Source organism: Dipteris shenzhenensis, chromosome 13, assembly GCF_047967505.1.
Source record: "Dipteris shenzhenensis isolate YYH24624 ecotype China chromosome 13, Dip_SZ_1.0, whole genome shotgun sequence".
Taxonomy (NCBI): Eukaryota; Viridiplantae; Streptophyta; class Polypodiopsida; order Gleicheniales; family Dipteridaceae; genus Dipteris; species Dipteris shenzhenensis.
The window spans coordinates 36,010,526-36,034,460 of record NC_141608.1 but is presented as its reverse complement, the minus strand read 5'-3'; the positions used below and the strand labels follow the sequence as shown (position 1 = coordinate 36,034,460).

The following is a 23,935-nucleotide window of genomic DNA, read 5'->3' as shown; positions in this document are numbered from 1 at the left end:
AGATTCATTGGGCAACTCAAACTTGCGGGACTGGTTACTCTTGAACCCTTTCCACCTCGTCTCATTTCATTTGCTTGGGAAGCTGCTCATGTTTTCTTTGTTGCTCCAAAACACAAGCCCTCTCATCAAGTTTCTCTTGTGTGGCAAGCCCCTTCTTTGGAAGGGGATCTTCTCATGCCGCCTTGGTGGCACAGACCCATGCTCTGAGTGAGTCTCTCTGCTTGGGAGGTCCTCCTCGCCTTCTGCTTTGTGCATTTAAATCTCGAGAGGCAAGCGGAGAGGGTAGAGAGGAGGATGGGATGCCCTCAAAAAAATGGGTACCTGCATGCAGCTTCTATCGAACATAGATGCAATGGTGTAAGGCTAGACATCATCGATAATAGTTCTGAGCAACAAGATTTAGTGAATCACTCTTGAATTCTACTGTTCCTTCATTTGTTCAACTTCAACTCTACTTTCGTTTTCATACATTAAACCAATGAAGACAATCATCGGAGGCTTTTGATGATTATCAGCAATCCTTACTATTTGAGGGATTTGTATACAGGGAGCAATACATGAGCATAGCTAGTTAGAGACACGTGAACCATCCAAAAAATCAGGAAATTGTCAACCTACACCAGTCAATGAGCAGTCATTCAGTAGATCAATCACACAGCAGAAGATTAATGTTACTCCCTTGCCAGTACATAGATAAGGGCTCATGTGGCAATTAGGGTAGAGAGGAGGATGGGATGCCCTCAAAAAAATGGGTACCTGCATGCAGCTTCTATCGAACATAGATGCAATGGTGTAAGGCTAGACATCATCGATAATAGTTCTGAGCAACATGATTTAGTGAATCACTCTTGAATTCTACTGTTTCCTTCATTTGTTCAACTTCAACTCTACTTTTGTATTCATACATTAAACCAATGAAGACAATCATCGGAGGCTTTTGATGATTATCAGCAATCCTTACTATTTGAGGGATTTGTATACAGGGAGCAATACATGAGCATAGCTAGTTAGAGACACGTGAACCATCCAAAAAATCGGGAAATTGTCAACCTACACCAGTCAATGAGCAGTCATTCCAAGTACATGTTATAGTGGAAGAGTAAAACTTTTATAGTAGATCAATCACGCAGCAGAAGATTAATGTTACTCCCTTGCCAGTACATAGATAAGGGCTCATGTGGCAATTACAACATTAACATTGAGGCAGTAAGAGTAAATGCCATGGAAGCAATGCAAATGAAGGTACAATTACAATGGTCAAAACCTGAGCTTTTCACAGCAGTCCTTAAAACCAGGGCATTTGCTTTGTAATTGAAAACTGGCAGGTAACTAGCTACTTCTGCCAACTTCTCTGCTAGAGCCCAAAGAGTCGTAAAGACTGCAGCTTTCTTTTGTATACATGTCATACTTGTCATGACATAAAGCTGAAGACCACCAATTTCAGATGTAAAAGAGTAACATCAGACCTGCATCATGATCTTCCATTTGCTTATATTGTGCAATGAAATAAGTTCCGTTAAAAGTACATGGCATGGTGAGCAAATAGTTGGTCACATTATTCCATTGCCTGTGCTAGAAAGAAAACAGCGACCAAAGCATTCAAAGAGGCCACCTCTGGACTTGCTTAAGGAGTCAGGGTTGCTGCTGTCAGCCATTTTGTCTGCCTTCTCTCTGGAGGAGCTGGTGCTTGACATCACTTTTGGGACAGGCATACTCTTTGAGACAATCTGTAGCTGGGGGGCAGATTGCTCAATTGCTGGAAGAGTTGATAGGAAAGTATTCAGCATGCGAACCACCTGGGCAAAATTAGGCCGAACATTGGGGTCTTCAGCCCAACAAGACTGTAAGATAAAGACTAACTCTTCTGGAAGGTTCAAGCTCTCAGCAAGGCTAGGTCTTGTTCCCTGTAAATAACAAATTACAATGAGCAACAAGGTTACATCATAAAGTTTGCTTAAAGTGAAATTATATATTGCAGAATAAATTTCCCTCCTAAAAAGGTTCATGCCTTAAAAGCAGCTGCATAGGCTGCCTGCAAGTTGGACATGCCCTCGAATGGCATCCGGTTTGTTAGGAGCTCCCAAAAGACGATCGAGAAGCTGTACACATCTACTTTATGGTTGTAATGCTTCTTCTCCCCATTTCTTAAGGTGACTGTACTGTACAGCTACATAACCAGTAAAACAAATACAATTTGATGCTCAGATCGAGATTGATTTCACTTTCAGACCTTCTTGAGGAAGAAAAGAATCACTACCATGCAACAGACCTCTGGAGCCATCCACCTGTAAGTTCCAGTCTCTGCTGTCATCATCTCTGTCAATGTTTCTTCTCTTGCTAATCCAAAATCCACAAGCTTTACTGTCTTATGATCAGCTGTCAAAAGAAGATTATCTACATCCAAGAAAAAACCACAGCATCACCTCTATTAGCTTGCATTTCTTGTTATTTTAAACTTCATATGTTTTTTTGTCTTCTAGCCAGCTCTGAAACCAAAGATTCTACAGAGAGCACGAATCAGGAAGACCATTACCAGAGAGTTCATTTTCAGAAACAAGGTTGAACAGAAAATACTATGGATTAACTGTGCATGTCTAGAAAATTAAAGTTTCTAGACAGAAGAATTGGTCTGATTTTTTTTCTTAATAACTGAAAAACAAAGTTGTCTAAAGAGCTACAACAATTGCCTTATTTGCTTGAATGAGAACTGAAGAACAGCCATGTCATTACCATTCTCTTCTCTTCTTTTTCAGAGAGCAGATAGAGAGGACTCTCTACCGTCAGTCAGAGGATTCTAAGTGCCACTTAAAAGAACTTAGGTGATTGTTTGTTAGCTTTATGTTGCTATCTACCAATCAATATCTGCCTATGTTATATAGCATGCAGTATTACAATGATTTTGTGCCATTACATCAGGATGTTCTTCCACATATGTATGGAGATAACAAGGCATGCACAAGTTAAAAATGATAAAGCATCTGATTATGTTGATGCATCTTAGTAAAAGGTCAAAGGGTTACCAAAAGAATTAGCGCCATTATCACTCCTATTAAGGAAAATACACAAGGGCCAGCTAAAATGGAAGGGAACAATATCACATTTGCTGATTGTTAAGAATGAAGCATATGATTACACACTATTTGCTGTGTATATCACAGCAGCTCAGCTATAGAAGAAGAGTGAAAGAAACTGAAATAATCTTCCTTTTATTGTTATATCATATCCTACGGCCCCCATGATGTAGACATCTGAGTGCATATCTTTTATAACAAATATTGGTCAGTATTACATCATTTGTTGATCTTTGTGCTCTCAAGAGAGGTTTATGCTTGGCCTCTCTTCGGGGGCCTACAAGCATAGAATGTGAGTGCATAGGATTCGAGCCGATTATATAGGTAGTTACACAAAAAACCTAGTAGATATGCTGCTAAAGAGGTGAAGGTGACTTCAGACTAGTCAGATGTTCTATTTGTCAAGTTTCTTGCAGTGTGCATTGTGGGTGGATATTGCGACATGGCATCTCGCATGCCAACTCCAAATTTTGGTGAGATGGGGATACTCAAGAAAAAAGTTCAGCAACACGACTTGCTCATCTACTTGTTGAGAAGTCATTTAGCTTTTATGGTTTGCTTGCTGATATTAAAATTGAGAGATTTACTGGGTGTTTCCGGCAGCTGTATTCAAGAAGTTGGATAGACTAAGTATGAGTTCCACTAATCAACCAAAGCCTAATGTGAGCCTCATCACTGGAAGTGAAGGAGAGAACCTTGAAGCTGCAGACCTAGTTTGGAAGGCTGCCTACCTAGGCTGTACACAAGCAGTAAGGTAGAAGGATCTGGACGAAGAGTCTAGGTAAATCAGACTATGGAAGATACATATGTTCCATGAGACAGTCTGATTGGGTGAAGTTTCTTCCCCTAGTAGAGTTTATATACCTAGATGAATTCAGGAACATTCCCAAACTCATCCTCTAAAAACACAACATAGTGCAGTTTCAATCTCACGAGAGTCACTCATAAGATTGAAAACCATAAACTCCATCACGCATAGTAGGGACTAGCTATTATGACATCCCCACTGACGTCATCAGCGCCCAACAGTGGGTGTAGACCATAGTATAAAAGTATGCTCACACATACAAATCCACACACCCACACATACTTGAGCATCCATTTATACAAAGTCTTCGTACTAAGTTCCTGTCGGCACTCCGAAGGTGAAGGGCAAACTCAGCCATGACGAAGGCTAGCACTAAAGGAGAAGGCTAATCAAAAAGTAGTCCAAATCTCTTCATTCAAGCTACAACTGCTTGTGAAGTCTAAACGATTTCATTTTAGTCTCTCCCAAACGAGCATCTAAATCTAAATCTAGTTGATAGGGCAACGCACCATTTAAGATAGAAAGAATTATCGCAATACCAACACGCCGCAACTTGGACGAAAACTTCACAAGGTGAAATTTGCATGTCCGCTAATACGGCAGAAGCATATACCTAGATGAATCCAAGAACATTCCCAAACTCATCCCCTAGTAGAGTTTGCTTATAAAAGTGCTAAGCATTCTCCTGCTAAGGAGAGTCCGTTCATGTTAATTTACGCATGTCAGCTTAGAGCCCTACAATAGCAACAGGAAATGTTGCACTTAGCAAGGGAAAACATAAAGGTCCCAAGGATAGAGCACAGTTTTATGCCAATCAAAATTGCTCCACCTCAAGTTCTCTTGAAAGGCCAGCGGATTTATTTGAGAATTCCTAAGGACTCCCGGCGGGTAATGAAAACTGGTATCGTGTACAATGTATCCCCACATTATTATAGTCCATACTTAATCCTTAAAAAGACTAATGATGAGACTTACACATTGCAATTACTTGACACCAGTCTTTCATGTCAACAGACTGAAAGAAGTGGCGAGTGCTACAGATAGCTTAGTCTTCGACAATGAATTGGTAAGACTCAAAGATCTTTCCACATTTGTACCCTATGAGCCAGAACTCGTCCTGGACTATCTTGTACCAAGCCTAAGGGTGGCCGTCCAATATACGAATGGCCAAGAAGGAGCCCTCTAGAAATGATTGGGCAAATTGTCCAAATCGACGAATTGCTCGCTAAGGCAGCCTAAAGCAGAGGCGGGCATGACAGCCACATCAAGAAAAGAGCACTCAAAGACGAGATCCTCATGTTGTGTACAGCATCCCACTGGGGGCAATGAAGCAAAACCTCCAGGTCGGGCCATAATGAATCAAGAAGTTCTTTGACAACAAGACCGTCACATTCGCAAACCTAAAGAGAAACAATTGCCAAAAGAAATCAACATGATGAAGATCAAATTGCTTTGGCCACAAGCACAGTTTGTTGGGGTATTTGCAGGTAGGCTTACGCAAGAGATCCTGCTTGGAGGTATGTTTCATTTCTCAATAAGGCTACTACTAAAAACATATTTACAATCCCCATTGTTAATGACTTGTTGGATGAACTTAAGGGTGCTTAGTTTTTCAATATGGTAGATTCGGGATATCACCAAATTAGGGCAAAAGAGTGTAATGAGCAAAAGACAACCATTCGCACAGAAAGCTTAACTGAGTTCAAGATGATGCCACTTGGGATTGACTAATGCACTGGCTACCTTCCAAACACAGATCAATAAGATATTGCAGCCACTACTATTCTGATATGTGCTGGGACATCCTCGATTATAGCAAGAGCAAGCAAGAGCCCATTAAGCATGTCCAACAGGTGCTGGAAATCGAGAGAGAGAGAGAGAGAGAGAGAGAGAGAGAGAGAGAGATTTATTGAAAAGAGGAGAGGCCCTTATAAGGGCAACTGATACAATGCATGTGCCCCAAAGGAGAGCATCTCCACTTGGGATTGACTAATGCACTGGCTACCTTCCAAACACAGATCAATAAGATATTGCAGCCACTACTATTCTGATATGTGCTGGGACATCCTCGATTATAGCAAGAGCCCATTAAGCATGTCCAACAGGTGTTGGAAATCGAGAGAGAGAGAGAGAGAGAGAGAGAGAGAGAGAGAGAGATTTATTGAAAAGAGGAGAGGCCCTTATAAGGGCAACTGATACAATGCATGTGCCCCAAAGGATAGCATCTCCAGATCCACAAATCACTCCACTGATTTCTCAATCAGCTCCATGAATCTCTCAATCACACCTGATAGAACCTTCTACCACCAAACCTGGTCACACTAATCTACACACAACCCTTGTACCCCCTTGGTACACCCCATTACATCAATTTGTCCTTCATACCCCCCCACAAATCGTGGGAATATTAAATTGAGAAATTTATTAAATATATTGAGGAATGACTGCAGCCTCACAATCCCAACCAGCTGAGAGGGTTCTGGGCCTTGTCTCATTTTATGGACGACTCATACACCATCTTGCAAAAAGAAAAGCCCCCTCTCATGGATTTATTGAAGCCTTCATGCGGTCAAACAAAGCTCAATTCATCTTTGAAGATCTGAAATTTACATTAATGCATGCCCTACGGTTGGTATGCCCCAAATTTTCATAGCCGTACATTGCCGGAGGCAGATGCCAGTTGTAAAGGATTGAGGACTGTTTTAAGGCAAGAACAAGGGGTGACAGCCTTTGAAAGCAGAAAATTCGATGACAAAGAGCTCACTTACCATCTGTGAGACCAAGAGAAGCTGGCAATCCTACATGCCTTGAGCAAGTGGCATCACAACCTGTATGGGAACAAGATAAAAAAGGGCTCATACATACTCCAGTTTTGTTCAGGCCTTTCAGAGTACTTTGCCCAGCAATCTGCTGGAAGTTGTGGCTTCATCCTGAAGCAATTCTGCCACTCTTGTGGTGAATATTAACTGATTAATTTTTTGAAGTACCTTTGCCGCTCTATCTCTCTGTTCATTTACAGTTTGTGGGTTCAGATTTCTTTTTGAGTGTGTATTGGAAAGAGTTGGTCCTCGTTATCCGCTGTGCACAGGTGCATACTTCAGCACTTAATATTCTGACATGGTATCAAAGCCTTGTCAGCAACTCTTCAGCCTGAAGGAAGAAGCCCCTCACAAGAAAGAGGAGACCCCGTTTTCAGAAGCATACCTAGTTTACAGGTTCTGAAAAGTTCTCACTCCTCCTCCTAAGCCTTCCACATCCTCGTTGTGGCTAGTAGGCTACCCATCCCTATCAATCTCGATGGTACAAACTACCGGCAGACACAGCAGGAAAAGAAACAAAGGCCAGAGAGTACAGACAGATAGGAAGAAGAAAGAGAGATTTCTAAGATACAAGCGGCTCAAGCACTTTGAAGAGCAAGAAATACCCCAGAAGTTTTTCCAGAAGCCGCATGGAAAGAAATCCCAGGTGGGGAAGGCAATGTGGGAAGGCTTTATACAGTTTGTCCAGAGACTCCACGAAAGAGACAGAGGAGGAGGTGGACCCAGAGGATCTCCATCCTAGCTACTGATGGCATTATTAAAGAAGAAAACGTGAGAGAAGACTGAGGAAGTTAGCCAATGGGAAGGCTCCGGACTCACAAGGCTTAGTAGCAGAGATGCTGACATGGGAAGGCGACAAAGCAAAAGAAATGCTGACCACAATAATAAATAAAAGTTTTGAAGAGGGATTCCCCACACATTGGCAACTCAGCAGGATAGTGCCAATTCACAAAGGAGGAGACAATAAGGTAGCAAAATTTCCAGAACAATCATGGTAGGCAGCTTGTTGGCTAAACTGTATGGCACCATCCTTGAGGAGAAAATCAGTAAGTGGGCAAGGGAACAAGGAATAAGGGTACCATCCCAGGCAGTTCCGGCCCAAACATTTAAAGGTAGACCATCTGGTCCCTATTCAGAGGGGCCCAAGAATAAAAGCAAAGCTATCTACTGCTATTTTGTGGACTTCAAGAAAGCCTTTGGCACAGTATCCCATACTGTAAATCCCTCAAGCACTCAAGGAAGCCATACTCAAATTGTGTGAGAAAGTACTAGCTAATTGGCAAGGCCACTTGTAGATGGGTCAATCTCCAAGGAAAAAGATAATCATAAGTAACATAGGGGTTAAACAAGGCTGCCCCATCTCAGTAACTCTCTTAGGTTTATTCATTGATGAATTAGAAGAATGGATGAGAGCACACATGAAAGGTTGCTAGTACTTAGGGTGAAGACTAATCAAAGAGTAAAAAACTCAAACATTGCATCTGTTTAAGATGACTATCACTGGCATAGCTGCAAGTCTGCTCTGTGTGTTACACTCTAGCCGAGGTAGCATGACCTCGGAAGAATCAGTCGGCATTTCCCTTTAAGGATCTATGTTTGTAATATATTTGTTTGCGCTTCATGTAAATGATCAAGAGGGAATTAATGTCAAGGTCCTAGGTGAGGGTTGATAGCACCAGACTAGGTGGATAGGGGCAAAGGAAAATTAAAGTATCCCAAGAGAGGGGTGAAAAGATGCATTAGGAAGGCCCTATGATGATGACATGTGGCATCTAGATCCATCTAGGGAGATGGGGCTTGTTGGAGTTAGTGAGAGATAGGAGAATGGCTTTTTACGTGATTTTTGATTCGGATTTCTCTGTCAGCTCTCATGCTTTAACAGGAATTGGCTGGGAGGATACTCATGGTGCTACTCCTGTGATTCTGTTGTAGTTAGTATGAATCTACATAACATTTGGTATCAGAGCGTCAAGTTGGACGAACAAAAGAAGGAGCTTGTGAATGGGACGTGATCCCACGATTACTTCGTGGAGAAGAGGTGTGACGACGAACAGCGTGGGCGTGTGATCAGAGAGCTATGCGTGATGCCAAACGGGAAAAAAAGAGTTGGGCTCGTGACCTCCACGCGACGGCTGACTTGACGAAGTACAGAGAAAGGATCGTTTCATTTGGTATCATGAATGATGCGCTTCACTAGTAGTGTGATCTGAAGCGGTCGGGTACAAGGCCTACGTGGACTATTCGTGAGGCTTGATCGGCGTTGGCCTACGAACTGGCTTACGCTAACAAATATATTGCATAGCAGTTAACCTCCAGGCTTCTAAGCTGTTGCTGGAGCGGAGGGTTCCCGTGAGGCAGGTTGACGGAATACAGATAGCGAACGACGGACTAGCGGGGTAAGCTGACGCACGGGCAGTGGCTTGTGGTATGGGAGGCCTTCGATGCGAAAAGTGGATGGACATATGCCCCGTACATTGACGAAGGAACGTAAAGACATTGCAAAAGATCGTATCATTTGCAATCAGGCAGTTACGTGGAGGCTGCAAGCTTCGGGACGTCTGCACTACGTGAAGTGTAGACTCTTCAAATCGGGAAGCAGGAGCAATCAGCCAGGGAGCTTCCGTTAACTCTGTGTTTTTTTTTCTGATTAGTCTTTGTTGACGCTCCGCTTACATGAAGAGGGTCTCGTAAGTGATTAGTCTGCATGAAGGTTCGATGCTATAGCAGGGACATATTATGCCTGTGTATGTGCCTGTGTGCTTCAGTCAGAGTTAGTTTGCAGGAATTTCCCAGTATAGGGAAAAGCGGGATTTGGATATATGCCTGTGTCAAATGCCTAGTTAGTGTGAAGCTGGGATTGCAGGTATTCCCTAGTATAGGGAATTGTGTCAGAGTGCCAGTACCCTGAATTTTGTTAGTCTGTAAATACAATGTTCTAGCGGTGTTAAAAAAAAACAAAACAAAACACCCATTGACCTGAATGGAAGCAGAAGAAGGGGCTTCCAGGAGGGACCCTGGTGAATCAGGAGTCCGGCCGACCAGCAAGTGTCGCGCCCAATAGCTCACACCTTATCTGGCAGGATTGCATTACTTGAGGATGCCTTGCAACGGTTATTAACGCAACAGTTACAAGCCAATGCAGGGCAGTCTGAACTTAGAAGAGTGATACACAGTATGTCTGCCAGACCTTCTCGAGATGAGAAGGGAAAGGCTCCAATGGAACTGGAGTCTAGTGTCCATACGGTCGAGCCTAGGAAGGCTAAAGTACCTAATATTACCAATTATAGGCCGGAAAAGTATTCTGGTTGGATGAATGACCGTAGTTCTGATGTCATTGAGACCTGGTTACACAAATGGGACGAGGCGTTCGCCATTTGTGAAATCGGAAGAAATGATATCAAGAAGATCCGCGAGGCCACCCACATGTTTAGTGAGGCAGTGGATCGATGGTGGATTAAACAACAGAAAGATATTATTGCATCCACTACCTAGGAGGGGTTTAAAAGAGAATTCAGGAAACACTTCTTACCTCCTGATGAAGCATCTCGAGCTTGGGATCAGTATAGAAACCTTCGTCAAAGAAATTTGTCAGTGGCAGAATACACTGATAAGTTTCGAGAGAGTGTAATGAAGGTTGAGGAACCCCTACCTCAATCAATCCAAGTGAAAGATTTCATATTTGGATTGAATGATCGGATTAAAATGGAAGTTCGGGCTAAGTATGCGAACACGTTGGATGATGCAATAGCCATAGCCCTAAACTATGAAGATGCCAAGGGCAGCAGGCCAAGTGGGTTTGCACAGGTTGGAACCCAGTATGGGTACCAAATGAAATCTGGGTTTAAGAAGAAGTGGATTAGTAGAGGGAGTGATTCTCAGCCGAGTGGTCCAGCCAAGCAGGCGAAACCAGCTGAAACTCCTAAATCAAGTACCACCATTGGAGTGAAAAGGAAAGTAACCCCAATGGCAGCCCGGGCTTGGTCTAAGTCTCCCTTAAACCCAGAGCAAAGAGAAAAAGCGAGAAGAGAAGGCTTGTGTTTTGGTTGCCTTCAGCCTCATCAGTGGAAGGATTGTCCACGTCTCAGCCGAGTGGTCAAGCCAAGCAGGCGAAACCAGCTGAAACTCCTAAATCAAGTACCACCATTGGAGTGAAAAGGAAAGTAACCCCAATGGCAGCCCGGGCTTGGTCTAAGTCTCCCTTAAACCCAGAGCAAAGAGAAAAAACGAGGAGAGAAGGCTTGTGTTTTGGTTGCCTTCAGCCTCATCAGTGGAAGGATTGTCCGCGGAATAAGGATCGTCGGATGGCTGAGATGGTAGTCTCAGAATGCGACGTGGAAATGAAGGGAAGTCCTAGAGCGGAAGAAATGCAGATTCAGCTAGCGGGATCTTCTCAGAGGTTAGTACCTTGTTTGTTATGTGTGTCTGTTGCTAAGCTAGTAACGAGTGCACCTGATAACATCCTATCTAAGCCCGTAGCAACGGGGTATACAGCCTTTAATGATACGGAGTTAATTAAAATGAAAGGGCAAGTGGCCAATCATGATGTCATTGTGTTGTTTGACTCGGCATCAACTCACAATGTAATTAACTCCAAGCTCGTGAAGAGGCTGAAGTTAAAGACTAACCCATCTGACTATGCGTATACAGTCAGGATGGTAGAACCGTTGGTTTCCGTGATGGAAATCCGAAAAGCTCAAGAAGAGTTTTTATTCCTTTGTACGGCATTGGTAGAGCCGGTTGATGATTCTTCGACTAGCACTGATGTTGCGCAGAGTGGTGAGATGGCCAAGCTGGCTAATCTTATAACAGAGGAGTTCTCTGAATGTTTTAGGGATGAGCTACCTTATGGGTTACCTCCAGAGCGGGATGTTCAGCATAAGATTGAACTAATCCCGGGGGCAGAACCTGTAAATAGACCTCCCTATAGAATGAGTTTTACTAAAGAGGCAGAGGTGCGTAGACAACTGGAAGAATACCTCAAGTTGGGGCAGATTCAACTAAGTTTCTTACCTTTTGCTTCGCCAGTGATATTAAAGAAGAAAAAGGATGATACGTTTCACCTCTGTATAGATTACAGAGCATTGAATAATATCACTGTTAAGCACAGGTATCCGATGGCTCGGATTGATGATTTGTTGGATGCATTACATGGAGCCGTGATTTTCAGCAAGATAGATCTTAAGTGTGGCTACCATCAGATCTGCATTAGAGCCGAGGATGTGCATAAAACCGCTTTCAGAAGCAGGTTTGGTCATTATGAGTTTTTGGTAATGCCCTTCGAACTTACCAATGCTCCAGCTACATTCGTCATGCTTATGAACGATTTACTACGTCTGTATATCGGAAAGTTTGTAGTACATTTTATTGACGATATTCTAGTGTTCAGTAAAAGTATTACTGAGCATCGTGAACACTTAAGAATAGTGTTCAGTACTTTAAGGAAAGCCAGTCTTTATGTAAATAAAAAGAAAACTATACTGTGTATGGTTAGGCTTAAATATTTAGGATTCATAATTACTCCTGAGGGGGTAGAAATAAATCCGAAGAAAGTGGCTGCGATACTAACTTGGCCAATCCCTCAGAGTCTGACCGCGTTGCGATCATTCTTGGGATTTGTCCAGTTTTATAGAAGGCATATCAAAGGATATTCCGAAATAGTATCGCCATTGACTGATCTGACCTCAGATAAAGTACCTTTTATATGGGGACAGAATCAACAAGAAAGTTTTAACACCATAAAACAAGCGGTAGTCACAGGACCAGTGTTAAAAATAGTTGATTCCCAGAAACCGTTGTTCCTGGAAACCGATGCAAGTGGCATTGCGGTAGGAGCAGTTCTCCTTCAAGAGGGAAGGCCAGTAGCCTTTGAAAGCAAGATGCTTTCTCCCTCTCAAAGGAATTGGCCAACTCATGAATTGGAGTTGTATGCTGTTATCCACGCTTTGAAAACATGGAGGCATTATTTGTATGGTTCAGAGTTTTATGTGCATCATGATACTCTGAAACATTTTTGTAAACAGCCTGACTTGAGGGGCCGCCAAGCTAGGTGGGCAGAGCTCATGCAGGAGTTTAATTTCACGATTCGGTACCGAAGAGGAAAAGATAATAAGGTTGCTGATGCGTTGTCTCGCATTTTGCACAATATGAGTTTTACGGTATTAGAGAGTGCTCTAATGACCGAGATTAGAGAAACTCAAAAGGTGGACGAGTTTGTCCAGAGCTTATGGCCTAAGGCTCATGTGTTAAACCCCGGGGAAAAAGAAAAGGATGACCTGGCATCCAAAAAAGGCCAAACATATGCAAGATATACCATAAGGGATGGTATGCTGAAAAGAAATGGCAAGGTAGTAGTACCTAGTCAGAATGATCTCAGGCAAAGAGTCATTCGATAGCGCCATGATAGCCCGTGTGCGGGACATCCAGGAGTCGAGAAGACATATGATCTCGTAAAGTGAGATTTCTTTTGGCCAAAGATGAAAAAGCATATTCATGAATATGTGACACGGTGTTTTTCGTGTCAGGTAAGTAAGGCCGAGTGGGTGAAGCCACCCGGACTTTTACAACCCTTGGAGATACCACTAAGTAAGTGGAGAGCATTTCCATGGACTTTATTGTGGGTCTGCCTACGACACAAGGAGGGTATGATTCTATCCTTGTGGTGGTTGATCGTCTAACCAAGATGGCTCACTTCATTCCGACTAGAGAGTCTGTTAGTGCCCTGCAAGTGGCGGATTTATTTATTAGACATATATTTCATCTGCATGGATTGCCTAGATCCATAGTGTCAAACCGAGATGTCAGATTTACCGGTCATTTTTCGACAGCGGTATTTGAGACACTAAGGACTGAGTTGGGAAAGAGTAGTGGGGATCATCCTGAAACGGATGGTCAGATGGAGAGAGTCAACCAGACTTTAGAGGATATGCTGAGGGCATATGTGTCATTGAGGCAACATACATGGGACAAGTGGTTACCATTGTTAGAGTTTGCCTACAATGATAGAAAACATTCCTCTACAGGGTTCAATCCGTTTGAGCTGAACTATGGTTATAGACCAGCGAATCCAACTATAGTTGGAGTACCTCAGAAAGTGCCTAGTTCCGCGAACTTTGTGGTTCAGATGCGGGAGATACTAGCACTTGCGAGAGCTAATATTCGCTAGGCTATTGATAGAGCCAAGGTGTATGCGGATGAAAACTGGTCTATAAGAGTATTTAAGGAAGGAGAAAAAGTTTTTCTCAGAGTTCCTTCGCACTCGAAGTCGTTAACTTCAGGAGAGTCTGCTAAGTTATCACCTCAATACTGTGGGCCGTGGTTAATTCTAAAGAGAATAGGCAAGGTAGCCTATAAATTAGAATTGCCATAGGGGTGTAAGGTGCACCCAGTGTTTCATGTTTCACGCTTAAAGAAATTTTTACATACAGGTGACTCACTAATCGAAGGTGTGGTTTTATTTCAGGAGATAGAGGAGAATGCAAGGCGCAAACCAACAAGAATCCTGGACCGAGAAACAATGCAAATACGAAATCGAAAGATACCCACGGTGTTGGTTGCATGGCATCGTCAACCTCTATCCGAAGCTACCTGGGAATCCGTATACCAGTTGCGGAGAGTGTTCCCAGACTTTACCATCGAGGACGCTGATGTCTGAAGAGGGAAGGAATGTTACGCTCTAGCCGAGGTAGCATGACCTCGGAAGAATCAGTCAACATTTCCCTTTAAGAATCTATGTTTGTAATATATTTGTTTGCGCTTCATGTAAATGATCGAGAGGGAATTAATGTCAAGGTCCTAGGTGAGGGTTGATAGCACCAGACTAGGTGGATCTAAGGCTAAAAGCCTAATGCAAGAAATGTGCCTAGGGGCAAAGGAAAATTAAAGTATCCCAAGAGAGGGGTGAAAAGATGCATTAGGAAGGCCCTATGATGATGACATGTGGCATCTAGATCCATCTAGGGAGATGGGGCTTGTTGGAGTTAGTGAGAGATAGGAGAATGGCTTTTTACGTGATTTTTGATTCGGATTTCTCTGTCAGCTCTCATGCTCTAACAGGAATTGGCTGGGAGGATACTCGTGGTGCTACTCCCGTGATTCTGTTGTAGTTAGTATGAATCTACATAACACTGTGGATTCTTTTCCTTTATACAGGTGTAATTATAACAATCCCTTAGGCTGTATACAACTCCTTTAACGACAATGTTGTTTCACTTAGTCCCTCCCAAATCAACAGAGGGTACATACCATTCTATGCATCTCTCTTTCTCTCTCTCTCTCACACACACACACACACACACACTTTCTTTTTCTTTAAATCACACACACACACACATTTTTCGTGAAATTGATTTGTCATTAAATTACAAAGAACAGTCCAAAAGAAAGGGACAACCAGCTCTCTCTCTCTCTCTCTCTCACACACACACACACACACAGACACACACACACACACTTTTTTTTCTGGGTGAAATCCATATTTGTTTATATTACAAGAAGCAGTTCCCAAAGAGGGAGCATGCCATTACAAATATCAGAAGATTTCAATATAAGACAAGAAGACAGAGAAATCTATCTAATGAGAGAGAGCGTGCGCGCACACAAATTTCTTTTTTGGTAAAAGAAATTTTGCATTAAGAAAACATTTCACATTCGTAGCTGTCCCAGAGTGGTACAGCTACTACTCAGAACAAAATATTGAAAGAAAAATATACCTTTGTAAGACTAGCATATGTCCAATCATACAAATTTAGATTATTTGTTGTTCTAAAGTCCAAAAATCTACACAGAAAATAAAAGAGAAAACGAAAGAGAAGAAAAAAGAGGTAATAAAAACTTTTTTGAAAAACAAAAGGAAGACATACTTGGCAAGCAAAGCAACACTTATGTCATCATCAGTGCCCAAGCATAAGCATGGGTTTCTAAAGACCTGCAGAGTCTCTTGGGCAAATCCAATGCTTACTAAAATACGTCAAAAGAGAAAGAAAACAAGATATAAAGAAGAAAGGAAGAAGGTGACTAAGCAAAAATAAAGAAGCAGATCAAGAAACAAAAATCTTCCAAAAAACAGGAATCTCTCTCTCTCTCTCTCTCTCATTTAAAACATAAAAAACTAAATGGACCCCTTACACAGGAAAAGCTGCTCCAGTGAAGAACATCTAATACAAAAAAACTAAAAGCACTCAAAAAACACTTCTAGCTGGTCCCCCCCCCGCGTGCGCTCACACACACATTACACAAACATAATTGAGCATATAGAAGGGTCTTGGTCCTGAGTTTATCAAGTACGGAGGACTAAAGTCATCAGAACGGTAGCACTTAGGAGGAAGGCCAATCTAACAGTTGTTCACATCCTCTTCAGCTACAACTGCCTTTAGAGACAATAAGATGTCACATGCCAGTTCTCAAGGGAAAGGAGCCGCTATGTATAAAATTGCCAACAGGTGAGCAAAATGGAGAAAAGGGGAAATGATAAGAACACCATGCCTGGCTTGAGGTCGCGATGAATAATTCCATTATTATGCAGGCAGTCCATGGCTTGAGCAATATCCAAAGCGAACCCAATAGCCACACGCTGATCCAACTGTTTTGGCCTCAAGCTCATCAAATATTTCCGCAGAGATCCTCCCTGCAGTAGTTCTGTCACTACAACCATTATGGTTGGCTCCTTGCACGCTCCAATGAACTGCAGAGAAACATAAAAGTGAGATGGTTGTGAAGCATAGGCAGTACAAATTGGAAAATCTTGCTACACACCGTATATGAACCTATCATCCTTACAATGTTCGAGTAAAGACAACACAGTGACCGTGAAGGAAACAATACTACTGGGGATCACATAAAATTGAGAATCGAAATCAAAGGGCAAACCAGCCATAGTAGGAGATTTGAAAAGCAGGCACAGATAAATGAGCCATAGTTTTCAAGTTGCAGCTACTTGGTGTGCGTCTACACAACCAAAGCCTTTTGCAATGGGAAGGATAAAGTCAAAAAGGAAAGAACCCAAGCAAGATAAAGGACTACAAATTCGCTTTTAAGACACTCGAATGCCAGAATTTGAGTTCCTTGACAAAACTCCATCAGCAGACCAAAAAAGCGGACATTACAACAAACTTAGAAAAGCTCAGAAACTGTGAGTCGTCCACAATGGTAGTCCATTCCAATGCCAGAACCTTCAAGCGGATCTTCTCTGTGCTACTGCCGCCGTTGCTACTTAAAGGAGGCTGCAAAGTTGATTGTGCAAACCTTAACGAGATTCTTATGTTGAACTCTGCTGAGTATCGAAACTTCCCGAAAGAACCGATTTTCTCGTTTCGCCACTTCTTCGGGCGTATCGCCTGTTTGCACTAATTTCAGAGCTACATTCTGATCACGATACCTGCCAAAGGAAGCCAAAACCCATGTCAACGAATGAGTGAAAGATAGGTCAGGCCTCCTATGTCTATACAGAATTCAGTGTTTCACCAGACTTTTCTTCTTGACGGCAACAGTCTTGCCACAGACGATATTGTACGGACGAAACGACAGACAGTGAAGGATCTTTTGGGCCTTGGAACACTGCAACAGCTAGATCTGGCACGCAAATTACAACCACTGCCCTCCCAACTCCCAGAAAAATGAGTGAATTGCGAACTACTGAAACCGCAGCAGAGTGAAGAGTTGATCGAACGCACTTGCCCTCGTACACTTTGCCATGGGCACCCTCTCCAATCCTCGGGCCTACAAAGAGAAGCTTGGCGTCGACCAACCATCTGTCATCCATGTAAAATTCGCGGGCTGGACTTTGTCCCAACGCCGGGCTGTGCACCGAAAGGGGGCTCTCCATCGTTGGGCAACCCGACACTTCCTCCCGTCGTAGCTTCACCGCATCTTTGGCACTCTCGGGAAGAACTCTGGCCGAATCTTTCCTGGACCATGAATTCATTTGAAAATACTATCACAACCCAGCATCTTCATTCTTCGACTACATTCGAAAGCTGCGCTCAAGTCGAAGCATATGGAAGTGAAGAGCAGAAGTGGGAAGCGTGTCTGCACACTGCGGGGATTCGCACCCGAAAACACCTCCAAACAAACGAAACTACCCAGGGACATCAAGCTTCTCTGCGTGTGCAGAGGATAGCTGGCGACCCATCAAGCGGAGGGCCGTTGTGTTTCTCTACGAAAGAGCCAATCTGTCGAGGCTGGCTCTGGCGTAGCCTGTCAAATCTCGGGAGAGCGCTCTGGTCACTCGTCTTCTCTCGCGTCTGAGTTGATGTGAGTCAAATCGAGCGAGCTCTGAGCTCTGTATAAGCTATGGGGGGGTGTGGGATAGGTGTACGAGAGCTCTAAGGGGAGGTGGGGGTTGGGAGAGTCGCCAAATCCAACAATGGCGATGCTGAGCAACAGCAGCAAATTCAGAGACGACGGGGGAGGCGAGGAAGAGCCCTGCACAAGCTCAAACAGGCGCAATCAATAGTGTAGAGCATTCACTGTTGGATCATCATGCATATTATGCCCATCCATTCATTCATGCCCATCATGCATGCATGCCTTCCACACATTCACACATACTCTTGCGCCTTGTCGTGCTCTAGTACGAGCTCGTCCCATGGCCCGGACCTGTTTCTCCAAAAACATTTTTCTCAACTCGGGGTTTCAAATTTTGAAGGTTCTTTTCCCTGAGCATTTCCTGATTTTATCGGTAAAATATAACTAAATTGCCTAAAATTTTTTAGATTTTACAAAATTAGGAAATATTTTTTACGGGTGAAAATATAAATGTTGCAGGTTTTCTGTGAACACTAGGACTCCCGACTCCCACTCCCAGCCTTTTACTTCCTTTTGCGGAGCCTTCAAACCAAAGGACAATGCCCCTAGCCCAGGACGTCCCCCTATTGACTCTGTGAATTTCTCCTCATTCTAGATGCTTGCATGAACCGTTCTTCCACGCTTGCAGCACCCCCTCTCACCATCTATGTGCGTTAGATGTACTCGTTGTTGGTGTGAAGAACCATGGGCCTTTGTCACACATTTCTTACACACGATGACTTCCAGCTAGGTCCATTGCTCCTCTGTTGCATGGGGACCGGCTCTAAGGGGCATGCCCTTAAATTCGTTGACCTGCAAATGGATCCTATGCTCACACGATAAGGGTGGATCTTCGAAGCTCTGGTTGTGCAGACCCAATGCAGACTAGCATTTAAGGCTCTCACCTGAGGCACCATTGGCTGGAGTCCATCTTAGTGAGGTTTCATTGGCTGCAGTCCATTTATTAGGATCGGGGAAGCTACTTCTCCAACAACACACCTCCTCTCAAGGAGAGGCTATACTTCCCTCTCGCAACCAAAGCAATTCGACCCTTTTCTCGTATTGAGTTAGCCGATTTGTGAATTTGAGGGCATGCATGACCACCCCTAAGGTACTCAGAATGTATTTGTCACCAGCATTTGGAGCTTGTTTCCATAGTCGCACTGAGTGCGGCACCTAGACGCGGACCCAGCGCCATCAGGTGGCGCACAAGTGGCACCAAGCATTCAAGCCACATGATGGCCTTTAGTAGAATATGATCGACTGACGAGAAAGTGTGGAGGTGTCCAACTGCCTCAGCGACCATGACGTCGAGCAGCTGATAGGAGAGTCTGGCGGCCTCCAAACTGAGTGCCCAAATGAGTGTAACGAAAATCATTGGAGTTGTTTAGGCACCCAGGTGTGCTGAATGCTACCGCCTCCCTGAACGAAATCAATGCCCACACCCGCACCCAGATGCATGCACCTGGGGTGCACTAGTGACTTTCTAACTCCCATTGTTCTCTAAAAACCATCTTTAATTTCTGGTGAATGCAAAATTTATATTCTAACTTGATTTTATAAACTTCTGGACGTCATCAAACCTCTAAAATCTATATTGCCCTCCACAAATTTACCAAATAAACCTCCAGATATGTGGAATTATTGTTTCAGGGCAAATACCTCGGGTATGGGGGAGCTTTAATTTTTGGTGAGCTTCAAAATTTATATTCTAACTTGAACAATTGGACGCCATCAAACCTCTGATATATGTATCGTCTAGTTCAACTTAAAAAAAAGACCCCACAAATTTACCAAATAAACCTCAAGATATGTGGAATTGTTGTTTCAACTATCCTTTTGTGTGATCTTTTGTATATCTTCTTTTTTTGGCTCTGACCAGCCCCTAATATAAACTGAGCAGTTTATCAAAAAATAAAAAAATAAAAATTTTTAGACTTGAAAGCTTTTGGATTTCTATGAAAAAGGTTTTTCATGAACACTACTCCCCAACCTATAATACACAACTCACGAGCTACATTTTCACATTTTGCCCAACTAGAGAAGAAGCTCCATCTAGGGGGTCTGTATCCCCTAGCAATCAATTCCTCCTTTTGTTTATTCTAGGCTAGCACTACAAACTAAACATGGGGACTCATCCATTTAGAATAAAGTTGCCTTCCAAGTAGTGGCTACCTTGATATTCGAGCTTCTTCGAGGGAATATACTCTAAATCTTAGGGACTTACTAGGAGGACTCCACTGTTGCCAACCTTTTTAAACCCTCATAACTTCTTTTTGACAAAATAAGCCGGGTTGAGATTTCTCATGCCATTTTGGCCATGCTTCATGGGAACTCACAATCATTGTAAACCTTGTAAGGCTCATAAAACGTGCCCATTTTAAAGAGAAGTCCAATGGGTTCTATGATAGTGTGGTAAGGTGTCCACCAAAGTTTATTCTAGACAAGATGTGCTCTCTTGGAATTTAAGAATGACCATTAAGTGGACTCTATGCAACTTTATGACATGACTGTTCTTGTTAAAAGTTTCATGACTACTAAGTAATCAAGTTTGAGCCGATTTCTATTTTATAGAGTGTCTAATTTGTTGAAGGGATCCATGTAGCTTGCAAGCCCCAAATCATCCATGGCATTGTAGCGTTGAACCATATTTTTGGGGAACTAGGAAATGGCTACAAGACAAGCCTTGTTTGAAGGCTAGTAGCACCCTTTTTTTTTTTTTGGTGTGTGGATAAAAAGGCCAAGTATATTATAAGAGGTGATCAGCCCTATTGAAAATAGACTGTTGTTGATACAAAATTTGGTCGTAGTCCGGGTTACCATCCTTTCTGTGGCTTTTGGTTGCTGCTAGTAGCACACTTTTGCCTGCACTCACGCATGAGAAGTTGGATTACCCACATAAAATCACCTACGCAAGCTCAAATGAAAATGTAATTAGAGAGTGATAACCCATTGCATCCTTATGAGAAGTTTGCTTGCCCTATATTTGTACACCTCGGTAATGTCTACACATGGACGGTGCTAAGACATGACGGTATGTAGGTTAAGCAAGGACAAAGACAACCTCAAGGACTCCGCACAGATCTCGTTGTAATGCATTAGTAATATTTAAAGAAAATACAAAAAGAGTAGAACAAGTGATTAGCTCTACTATCTAGGATTAATAAAGGCAAGTGTTAGTAAATGACAAATCAATTATTCCCTTGGCTTTAGCTAGCTACTAAGGGCTAGTAAGGGTGCTGCGAAAACTAAAGAAGTCAAATGCAAGAAAGGACAAGGGGTGGAAAGAGAGAGAGAGAGAGAGAGAGAGAGAGAGAGAGAGAGAGATTCCATAAAAGTATAAAAGGTGATGGGATGTTGTGAACATAAAGTAGAGGTCACAATCGTGATAACGTGAGGGTGATCTAGATTGAGAAGGAAGGGCACTTGTGAACTTTAAAGCCTAGCGGGGAAGCATATACTTGATGGGTTTGTCCTATGTTAGGTTTAACTATATTTGGGTAATTGTTTAGGATCATGACCAATAAAATTGTGGTATTTAAGACATGGTGCCTCTTGAATAATAGGCATGTGCTAGCGACTTAAATAATAGGCATGTGGTAGTAGAGGGTAAGAAGGGAGACAATGGGAATGACAATGGGTAGAGGGCTCAATAGAAACCTTTGCTATTGTAAATTCCCTTGGCTATTTTTTATGGGACCCCCCATGGCTGGATTACGTTTCTATGTTGGTATTGATTTTTCTTATAGATGATGATTAAGCTTGACCAATTTTGTTAATAAATTTTCCCTTTATCATAAAATTTTATTTTTCAAACTATAATTTTCCTTACAATTAGACATACCGTAAATTACATAATACTTTAAGAATGTTTAAGTGCAGCTAATGATGAACTAAAATTCAGTTGGGTTTGGCATCTTATCTACATTTTAAAAAGCAACTCTTTAGTGTTAACTAACGGGAATAAACCTAGTAAGGATAACCTTTAGCAAATGGAAAGCCCTTGTAGATAGCCCCTTGAGTTCCAAAAACTTTACCATGTTTTTTCACCACAATTCTATATTGAAAAATAAGGCTAATTTAACTCATTTCAAACGTCTTTATCAAAGAGAAATGGAGAGTAAATGTAAGTTCCCTTGATGCTTGTTTGACCTAATGGGTGGTTTAGATATTTTGCACTATAGCGATGGTTTACAATTTATTCAACCAATGTATTGGAAAAACCTATATGGTAATGTGCAAAGGAAGAGTTTTTTCCTTAAATAACCATTTTCAAGGCTATTACTGCAGGGTTAAATTAACCTAATTAACTTGCCAACTAAATCTTTGCAACTTGTAGGGATTTGATACACTATACCCAATATCAATGCTTCCCACACACACATAGTGTATGGTTTCAAATTCTGGCATTACGATGGCTGGTGCCATTCTCCATTCTCTTGTTACAAAGCCAAAATTTTTAAAATTTTGAATTTGCGGCACTGCCATTCTCCTATTGCAATTTCTTGATTCAAAACTTTGGCTTTGCAAAGGTAGAATGACACTGGTGCTCTTCTCCCCATACAATGTCCTGATTCAAAATTTCTTCTTCACAAAGACAGTATGGCACTAGTGCCATTCTCCCATTGCAATGTCACGATCAAAATCTTGGCTTTGCAAAGAGAAAATGGCACCAGAAGCAAGCTTTTTGTAAGACAAAAGGGCATATTAATTGCTTAGAACTTTTGGTCTAATACACTAAAAAATGACCCAAAAAACACTCATAAGCAAAGTTCTCTTATTTCTAATGGGGTCGTTCTATATGTACAATTGGGAACTCCCTTGCCTTGGGATTTGACACCGAAGGACCTTCTAGTAGGAGCACCATTGTTGCATTTCATTGATAATGTAAGACTCTTACCATTCAATGCTTTCAAGATCCTTGCCAAGCTTTCATGATTTTCTTTGAATGCAAGGGTTTAAATTCATTTCAAAGCTTGCACTTTGGAGAGAGATTAAGTGATAGGAGGGAATTGCAAGGAAGGGGAGCTAATTGAGGTGGATATGATCATGGTCTCCAAGTTCTACTTTCAAAAATATAGAAAGAATTTAATTTGAAGATGAAGAATGAGAGAGTGAGAATTCACTACAACTTTCCCTTTTGTATAAGTGCTTGTTGCAAAGACAATAACTTGCTAATCCAAATAAGGGTTCATGCTTAAAAGGATCATGAGTGGCAATCAAGAGGGACATGTATAGTATGTCGAATAAGTTAATCGACAAAGGAAGATGACATGTACATCATGTCAATTAAGTCAATCCATGAAGGAAGATGGGATGATACAAATGAGAGTGCCATGCAAATATGCATGAGAAGATCATTAAAGGAAGATGGGAAGACATAAATGAGAGTGTCGTGTAATGTGCATGTGATGATGGCACAAAAGAGGTTGCTCATGGAGAAAGGTAGACAAAAGCGAATCATGACGAGTGCAAAGGGAAATGAAGTACAATTTTATCAATGTCATAGATATGTTTGATATGTCATGCTTGGTGGATATGGCCTATGCTAATAGATTCTACATTGAGTTTCAATTGAAATGGGAGATGAAGAAATCATATTCATTGTAGGGATAGAATAATGTTGAGGCTAACATTGATGCTATTTTTATTACTTTCAAATGATCAAATAACTTTAATGGTGACCACATAAGTCAAGTTTGTAATATAAACGGCATGGCAAGTAATTCATGGCTCATCAAATTTGGGTGCAATTTGGGGTGAGTAGTGTTTTATCGCCATCTTACTTTTTGCATAATTAACATGAATTGGTTGATTGCATTGTCTTATTGTAAGATCCACAATTTGACCAAAGAGTTTCTTGTGAAATTTTGACCAAAGAGTTTCTTGTGAAATTTTGAGCTTGTTTTCACCATCTACATCTATAGAGCATTTACACAGGTCATTAGTCCCATGGT

General features: G+C 42.1%; 1 protein-coding gene across 1 annotated transcript; it reads right to left on the bottom strand.

Annotated features, from left to right (window-relative positions):
- Nucleotides 1–1,083: 1,083 nt before the first annotated feature.
- On the bottom strand, nucleotides 1,084–18,131 carry LOC147895354 (serine/threonine-protein kinase STY13-like). The gene is made up of 6 exons (XM_087383491.1): nucleotides 17,366–18,131; nucleotides 16,938–17,070; nucleotides 16,179–16,377; nucleotides 2,270–2,394; nucleotides 2,009–2,167; nucleotides 1,084–1,904 (listed from the first exon to the last, which is right to left on the bottom strand). Exons 1-6 carry the CDS (start codon nucleotides 17,614–17,616, stop codon nucleotides 1,551–1,553), a joined length of 1,221 nt encoding a protein of 406 aa, XP_087239617.1. The 5' UTR covers nucleotides 17,617–18,131; the 3' UTR covers nucleotides 1,084–1,550.
- Between the last annotated feature and the right edge of the window lie 5,804 nt (nucleotides 18,132–23,935).